At 45.3% G+C, this 9,046-nt stretch overlaps 1 protein-coding gene across 1 annotated transcript in view; it reads right to left on the bottom strand.

Moving 5' to 3' along the window:
- Nucleotides 1-2,517: 2,517 nt before the first annotated feature.
- LOC123960147 (kinase suppressor of Ras 2-like) overlaps nt 2,518-9,046 on the bottom strand; it is a 25,083-nt gene continuing 18,554 nt past the window's right edge. Inside the window, exons 2-4 of the mRNA XM_046034721.1 lie at nt 4,550-4,690; nt 3,809-3,959; nt 2,518-2,632 (exon numbers count right to left, since the gene is read on the bottom strand). Of these exons, the coding sequence (XP_045890677.1) occupies nt 2,589-2,632; nt 3,809-3,959; nt 4,550-4,690 (336 nt within the window). The 3' untranslated portion in view covers nt 2,518-2,588. The remainder of the gene's footprint in view (nt 2,633-3,808; nt 3,960-4,549; nt 4,691-9,046) is intronic.

The raw sequence follows: 9,046 nt of genomic DNA, 5'->3' as shown, positions 1-9,046 counted from the left end.
ACATATTCTTTAGAATTAGGTTTCATTTGTTGTTTTTGTCACCGTTAGGGCTAGCCTTTACTATACATTGTGGTCTATACTGACAACACTCTTGATAACTAATAAATATGCACACATAATATAATGCAGCTGTTTTCCACTCCTGTTCTACATGTAATCTCGTCATCTCTATCTCAGAATCCCTGACCCGACAATTTTCCTGTTTCTTATTCATTAAAATAGAGTTATATATCTTACACATGTTGTGTAAAAACATCTCAGAGACTCACAGGCAGCATAATGACATAATCGTTGGGTGGGAGTCTATATTGCAGAATGTAAACAAGCTAATTTCTCCTGCTTTTTCAGTGTGCTTCACATCACTCTCTTTGCGTGTTTTGGCTCCATAACTACAAATTGGTAATTTTACATCACTGCAAACCAGTTTCTCAACTATACTCTACACTGCGTGCACAATTATTAGTCAAATTGTATTCCTCAGGACTAATTTTATCGTTGAACAAACACAGCGCTCTCAGTCAATCCAAAATATAACTGAACCTCAAATCTGAATGTTTAACTGAGAAAAAGTGAGTTTTGTCATGCTCAGGATAATATCCTGTATATGTGTGCAGAATTATCAGGCAACTAAATTACCAAAAAAATCAAATGACTTGTTTATTCTCAGTTTAACAGTTTATTCTAAGAGTAACAACACAAAATGACAATAAATAAAAAAATTTGGCCTTTCAAAAATATTTATTAACCAATGGGTGGTTATATTTTCATGTGCCATGGAGTCAGTTTCTTGATCTGTGATGATCAACTTTCGCTGAAGCAGCAACCCCAGTCTCCCAAATGCTGTTCAAAGAGTTGTATTGTCTTCCCTGACGGTAAATCACACATTTGAGAAGGCCCACAAGTTCTCAATAGGATTCAAGTCAGGTGAGGAAAGGGGCCAGGTCATTATTTGGGCATCTTCGAGGCCCTTGCTTGCTAGCCAAGCAGTGGAATACTTGGTGGATGATATGATGGTAGATGCATGTGATGGATGGTTGTCTTGCATAAAGATCATGGCCTTTGTGAATGCTGATGAGTTCTTCCTGTACCACTGCTTGAAGATAGTATCTTCCAGAAACTGGCAGTAGGTTTGAGAGTTGAGTTTCAGTCCATCTTCAACCCAAAAGGTCCAACTATCTCATCCTTAATGATAGCAGCCCATACCAGTACCCCTCCTCCATCTATGTCAAAGTGGTGCCGTGTCCATCAGGGATCCAACCACGGGCCATCCATCTGGTCCATCAAGAGTCACTCTCACTTCATTTGTCCATAAAACATTTGCCTTCAGGTATTTATTTGCCCAATTTTGACACTTTTACTTGTTTATCTTATTCAGTGGTGGTCGTGTCTCAGCCTTCGTGATCTTGGCCATGTGTCTGAGCACTTGGCACCTTGTACTTCTGGACACTCTGGGTAGGTTGCAGTTCTGGATTGCACTGGAGGATAATGGGTTCCTGGTAGCTTTGCGTTTAATTTTACTCAAGTCTTTTGCAGTTAATTTGCGCCTTTTGAGCAAAACAAACCAGAACAAAACATTTGATTATCCGGTAGTTATACCTCAAAAGTTTAGCTATTTCAAGAGTGTTGCATCCATCTAAATGGCATTTTACAATTTTTGACTTTTCAGTGTCAGTTAAATCTCTTTTTTGGCCTCTTTTACGTGAAGTAATGAAGCTGCCTAATATTCATGTACAACTTGATATAAGGCGTCATTAACTTTCACCACACCCTCCCTCATTACACAAATATCACCTAAAAATAAATTAGCTCCAATGAGCATTCAAGTTTATATGGTTTGGAGTTGGAAAATGTGCATAGAAATAATTATTCATTCAGAATACTTGCTTGCCTAATAACTGTGCACGCAGTTTGCACATTGATTCCCTGCTTTCTAGGCAGCCACTGGTTTGTCCGTACAAAAATCCAAATTGCAGAGCCTACAAACCAATTTGGCATAAGTAATAAATCAGAGTGAAACTCCCTTTATTTGTTTATCAAACAAACATTATTATAGAGTGATGATCCACTTGACACCACTATGAAAGCAGTCTTTGTTAGTGTGTTTAAGGATGCTTCAACATCTAAGATTTGTTGACCATCAAAAGTAAAGAATTCATAAGTTGCTGGGAAACCAGTTGCTGAGGACCAGGGCCATAACCAGGGTTTAGAAATTAGTGAGGTCCAGATTTATTATTTTTTTATTTGGTTAATAGAGCTTATTTACGGTAATTCATATGAAAAACTGTTCATCATAGTCTTTCTTGGCTCAATAAAATTGCATAAAATAAGAGACACAGACAAACTATGATCAAGTAGTGCAAACAGGGAGATCTTGGTACACTTATCTTCACAACATGCATTAGGCTAAATGATACTGAAATGTAGCCTATAACTGTCATCACAGGACTATACTGCTGGAATTGCATGCAGACTACATAAGGGGCACTATTGTTAGTGTATGACATAAAATAGAGCAGGTTAATGCTGGTTGATGGCCTAATCATTTGACGTCAGCAGGTGTTTGCACTGTTTTGTCACAATTATACGAGCTACATTGGTGTGATGCATGGATGGGCACAGGACAGAGGAAACTCTGCAAAGGAAACAGAATTCTACTTTTAGTTTCTGAAATAATTTAGACACAGTTTAACTTTATGAGCCTGGGATGTGTAGAAGAACACGGAACATTAATGAACATTAGATCCTGATTCCTGACCGATCTTGTCAGAGTGTCGGGAGATTTAAATATGAAGATATGCTGCTGTGCCTCGTGCGTAAACGTGCACAGCGCCCCTTGGAGACGTTTCACCGTACTTCACCCATCAGGAAATTCACAAAACGTATCGCCCAAAACTCTGCCCTCAGTTACTGAGTGCACAAGGTTTGCTTTATGTGTTTCCCCAAGTGTGGACACTGATCTGAACAGTTTTTCAGGTTGAAATGAGGGTTGAGATGGTGTAATCAGCTGCATCTGCATGGTCTTAAATCCTTCATTTAAGTTGATCATGTTATCAATGGTTTTTCTTCAAATTATTTTATTGATGGGCTATAGCCTACATATAATTACGGAGGTCCGGACCTCGGTGACCTCATAGCTGCATTATTAGTTGCATACTGGTAGGCTACAAGTTTAAGTTGCTGGCAATTTAATTGCATCCCTTAGTTTGAGTCTAGCCGCAAACTTTTGTTGCATGTCATCCCCTCTCTGTCCTCTCTTTTTCTGTCAGCTCCCTACTGTATACTGTCTTTAAAAAAACACAAAATTCCCCCAAAAAGAATTGTGTCAACGGTCCCTGCTTCCTACTGTATTACCCTGCAACAATAACGTAACTTTAGCGGGGAAAAATTATATAAATGTTATTTTAATTAGGAGTGACTAAGTGTTTCCTATAGTATAACAAGATAATTTGTTGTCTACCTCAAGCAAGCAAGACACAACTTTGTAAAATCTTGAAGAAATGAACCGATAGCAATCACTGTCAGCCTGGAAGGTAGGACAAATGCTAAATACTGTGTATGTTTTTATAGGGTGAGACCACATAAATTTCATACCAATCATCTAGTTTGTTCTTCTTACATGTTATAATTTTGCTGGCATTCATTATTGTACAGAAATTGCACTCTCTACACGCAAAAAAATGTCTTCTCATAAAGACAAAGATAGTTAGAAGTTTATTTTACATTTTCAGGACATATAAAGGGATGTATTTCTATGAATGTGTGTGTTTGTGTGTGAGCTCATCTCTCTGTGTGTTTGGTGGACCTTTACCGAGCTGGTGGGCCTTTCTGAGGCAAGAGAGGGAGGCGTTGAGTCGGGCACACTCCTCTTCGTTGGCACCAAACTTCTGCAGCAGCTCACACACCTGCTCCTCACTCAAATCCAGCAGGCCCTCCAGGGTCACCTCACCTGGGCTCATCTCCTACAAAACACACACACACGTGCAAAAACCATGATACAGATACATTGACACACACACACAGATGCACATACATCATGACGGTCTCATATTAATACATGGAACATTTGGTTTACAGTTAAAGATGCGCTGAATAAGCAGCAGCCTCAAATGACAATAAAAAGAAGTTGTGGAGAAAATGTTCACCTTTTTCAGTGATTATGTTTTATTGTCAGTTAACTAACTGTAACTAACTGTCTGTGGATAAAATGTGGTTGATATTTGTAATTCAAGAGAAAAGTTGAAGAGTTTTCTTGAAGACTGCAGCTTAAACTTCAGCAGTGGAAGTTACAGCTGCTTTGTAGAGAAAATATTAATTATTAATGAGGGAAATGTGATGTTAAATCATACAGTATGGTCTTCACAGTCATCGAATCTCAGCTCAGTAGAACACGTATGGGAGATTTTGTTAGACAGCACCCTCTGTCGCCCATCTGTATATTATATCAAATATCAGATTTTTAATTTGAGAAATAACATCTTACATCTCCACATTGTAATTTTGGAAGATCAGTGTCTTTTTGCATGAAAATTGTGACTGGATGTATCTATACCTGTGTGACCTCTTTCCTCAGGTTGACGATGCGGAACCAGTGGCCGAGGCGAGGGAAGTCCTCCAGCTCGGCGCTTCGCTCTTCTAAGGCCACTTTGCACTTACAGGACAGCTGGCGGCTGAAGTACTTCACCAACTTCCCCTGGGAACCACAGGGACAATTACAGTAAGGAAGAGCTGGAAATATGTTACATTTATTTACTGCTGAAGAACCCAACCCCCCCACCGCCCCATTTTCACCTTTTCACATATTAACAAGAATGATTGTCTAAACTCTGAAAAAGAATAGAAACAACTCTGTAGTCTGGGGAAGTGAAAACAAAGAAATGCCTCAACACATGAATTCCATTAGTTTTAGTCTTCAGTCAGAACAACATGTTGACTGGCCATGTCCTGAAAAACTGACCTGTTCTTCTTATCAAAAGCAAGACTGACAATAAACAATGTTAAATTCTGTGTGTAGCATGAAGGCACTACAACTTTGGTTTTGTTATACAAACTTGTGTTATACAGTGACAAATAAACAACCTTGTAACCTTGAGATAAAAACCCAATAATGTGCCAGTATGTGCTCCTTCTAGCCGCCTCCTTCTGAGAGCAACACGCTCCCTTTATTCTGTTTTACATCTGTTTTACAAACGTTATTGTTATAAATATTGTTATAATTATTATATAATGTAATATTATATTGTTCAGTAACATTGTTTACCTAAAGTGTGGCGTGGTTTGTGTTCGTGCTGTTGGTGTATTGTATATTCGTCCCCGAGTTGAGAAATGTCAGTATTTTGTGCATTTTCCTTAATAATCAAGCAAGTAGACTCATAGTACCATTTGTTCCATTATATTGCAAACGCTATAGCAAATCGCAATATTGTCCACAATAATCGCAATATGCCTTTTTCTCCAAATCATGCAGTCCAGTCAACATAAGACATATTTCAAGATTTTTCCATAAGTTTGCTTGTCAAAAAAAAACACTTCAAAGACCTTCTCCAACAATTTGCTGCCTTTACTTTATAAACTGTTGAAAGTCCCACAAATCAAAGTTGTTTGAAATATGACAATGATATTAAAGGAAGGCAGTCTTAAGACCCACACTTAAGAGAGAGGTTACTGTTACTGTCCTGAAAAACACTAGTGAGAAGAATAGTCTCACAGTCAGTGATTTACACCGTTTACTGCGACGGCACTGACACTCTGGAAAAGCAGTGCAGGGAAAATAAATGCAACAAGCTCTGTTCCCATCACTACCAAGATCTCGGTTTGCTCCAGTGGAGCTGCTCAGTGGCTAGTGGTTGTACTTGTGAGTCTTATCACCATGTGCAGACAGTAAAGCAGCAACTGGCCATAACATATCCCTGCATTCATGGTTCCCCTTCGAGGGAACTCGAACTGCGTCGGTTACGACACTAAGGGAACGCCTCTAGGCGAAGCAGGTCTGAACGTGAATGAAATCACTCCAATCCTATTGGCTTGTTGCTAGAATGGTAAGGTGTCACGGAATAACCGGAGGAGTATAAAGCACACCTGTACACACTCATCATTAGCTTTTTTCTATTCAGCAGGCGCTCTGTATGTTGTTTGAAGAAAGCTCCAGTCCTACAAGCAGTATGTCTTACCTGAAGAAGAAGTCTACCAGCATGTCCGGCAATCAGATGTACAGAAGGTGTGTTTTTTTCTTGCTCTCGGTACATCACGGATGGAGATTCTCATGAGATGTGTGTCTCATGTTTGGGGATGGAGCACGCCCGGGCAGCTCTCGAGGGGGCTGCCTGCGCCCGTTGCAAGGCCCTTTCCGTGCGGGTACTGAGGTACAGCATGGCTCTCTTTTCTGAGGATGGCCGGATGTGTTTTCCCCGCGGTGTGGGCCCTGCGGCCGCTGAGGCAGCCCGGCGGCTTCACTCATGGGGTTCACAGCGTGATCTGTCGGAGGATTTCGGGACGGCTGAGGCTTTTTCCCGACCTTCATCCGCTGGCTCCGACGCTTCCTTTCCTCGTTCGGGAGCCCGTTCTCGGCTTCTCCCGCTCGCGGTTTGGATCCGGAGACGCTGCAGCAATCCGACTCCGAGGAGGCGGACGTGCTCCGGCGGCGCCCGACTATGACGTGCTGCTGGAGGTGGTGACTAGAGCCGTGGCTAAGCTCAACATCAACTGGCCAAAGGAGCAGACACCACAGGCTAGTGGTAAGCTTGATGAAAGGTTTCTTAAGCACCACATGCCACCTCCACGCCATTCTTTCCTGATTTACATGATGAACTGAGTAATCATGGGGCAGACCCTTCTCTACATGGCTTTCCACACCCCGATCACTGAACTACAGTAATGTGATGGGGGTTAGGGACCGTGGTTATGGGAGGATGCCTCGGGTGGAGGATGCGCTTGCGAGCTATCTCTCCCCTCGACTTGCGTCCTCCCTGGAGGAGCCGGCGTTACCCTCCAGCCATGTCGCACCACATCTACGCTCGTGGGGAAGGCGTACATGGCAGCGGGCCAGGCAGGTGCGAGCTTGCTCACCATGGTGGTGCTTCAAGCCTACCAAGCCGACCTGCTACAGGAGATGGTTCAGAGGGGGAATCCCTCTGAGGAAGATCTGGTGGAGCTTCGCAGAACCACGGAGCGTTAGACGCAGGGCGAAGCGTTCCGCCAGTACCTCCCTCGCCGGTCTGGACCCAAGGCCAGGCGTAGGTCCCTTCCCTCTACGAGCTCCTACGGAGAGGAGAGGAAGCAGAGTGTCGCTTCTCGGGGGCCCCCCCGAGGAGCTGGGGCAGCGAGACGGCACTCTCACCCTCAGCCTTCTGAGAGACGCGATCTGAGGACCGTCATCCAGTCCCGACGGAGCTCAGGGAAGAACGGGGTAGGGGAGTCTTTCTCCCCTCCCGCACCCCACCCCCCCGAAGGCCGATCGAGGTCCCCTCCGCCGTGGCAACGGGTGATGTTATCCCGCCATTTACACGTTCAGGACGCACTTGCCACCATCGAGTCCACGCCGTACTGCCTGCCCCGAGGGTCTGCAGTCAGGTGGCGTTCAGACTCACTCACCGTGGATCTTCGGCGGCTCTCCCCTGCCGTTATGGGGCTTCAGGGGTCCACCAGAAGATCACATGAGACACCGACCACCAGCCCCGAGGGATTGGTTCCGTTGGCAGACTTTGCAGAGGCTTGGCGGAGCCTGACGAACATTTCTCCGTGGGTCCTGCGCACTGCCATACATGGGTTTCGACTACAGTTCAAAACCCGCCCTCCAAAATTCAACGGGGTGGTTTGGACTGTGGTCCGCCCGGAGCAAGGTCCGGTGTTGGGATAGGAAGTTCGTACTCTTCTGAGGAAAGGGGCCGTGGAACGTGTCTCCCCCCCAGACAGAGACGCCGGTTCTACAGCCGCTACTTCATAGTCCCCAAGAAGGACAGAGGGCTGCGCCCTATTTTGGATCTGCGGGTTCTAACTGGTCTCTGAGGAGATTCAGGTTCAAGATGCTCATCATCCCCGCCATCGTGACGCACATCCAATCTGAGGATTAGTTCGTCACGATAGATCTAAAGGACGCCTATTTCCACGTCTCAATCCGTCCTTCTCACAGGAAGTTCCTGAGGTTTGCCTTCGGGGTTGTGGCTTACCAGTATCGGGTTCTTCCATTCGGCCTGGCACTTCCCCTCGCACATTCACCAAGTGTATGGATGCAGCACTGGCCCCGCTGAGGCTCCAGGGCATCCGGATTTCAACTACATCTACGACTGGCTCATCCTAGCCCAGTCTCAAGAGTTGGCGGTTCGGCATCGAGATGTCGTTCTGGCTCATCTGCGGCGTTTAGGGCTGAGGCTCAACGCAAAGAAGAGTGTGCTGGCTCCCACCCAACGGACTACGTTCCTAGGGGTAGTATGGGATTCGACAACGATGCGGGCACAATTGTCTCCGGCACGTCTCGACACCATATTGGCTGCCGTGAAAGGGGTGAAGTTAGGCCACGCCATCACTATAAAACACTTTCAACGAGTGTTGGGTCTCCTGGCGGCTGTGTCCAGCGTAATACCATCTGGACTGCTGCACATGGGACCCCTGCAGTGGTGGCTAAGGAACAAGGGTCTGATTTGGGTTACGCGCAAGTGTCTTCGTTCCCTATCAGTTTGGAAGGAAACTTGGTTCCTGTCCCAGGGGCCCGTGCTGGGAGGGTCTTGTCGCCGGCTGGTCATTTCGACAGACGCCTCCCTCACGGGCTGGGGCGCGGTCATGGACGGTCGCTTTGCAAGGGGATCCTGGCAGGTGCATCAATCCGAGTGGCATATCAACTGTCTCGAGATGTTGGCGGTGTTCCAGGCTCTAAGGAGTTTCCTGCCCGATCTCCAAGGCCACCACGTCCTGGTTCGTTCCGACAACACAGCGGTGGTGGCCTATCTGAATCACCAGGGCGGTCTGCGCTCGCGCCCTCTGTACAGACTGGCGCGTCAGATCCTCCTGTGGTCCCAGCAGAGGTTACTATCGCTCAGGGCGATGTATCTCCCGG

The sequence above is a fragment of the Micropterus dolomieu genome, linkage group LG21 (assembly GCF_021292245.1).
Source record: "Micropterus dolomieu isolate WLL.071019.BEF.003 ecotype Adirondacks linkage group LG21, ASM2129224v1, whole genome shotgun sequence".
NCBI classification, from domain to species: Eukaryota; Metazoa; Chordata; class Actinopteri; order Centrarchiformes; family Centrarchidae; genus Micropterus; species Micropterus dolomieu.
Note: the sequence above shows the minus strand (reverse complement) of the source record. Positions and strands in the feature narration are given on the sequence as shown.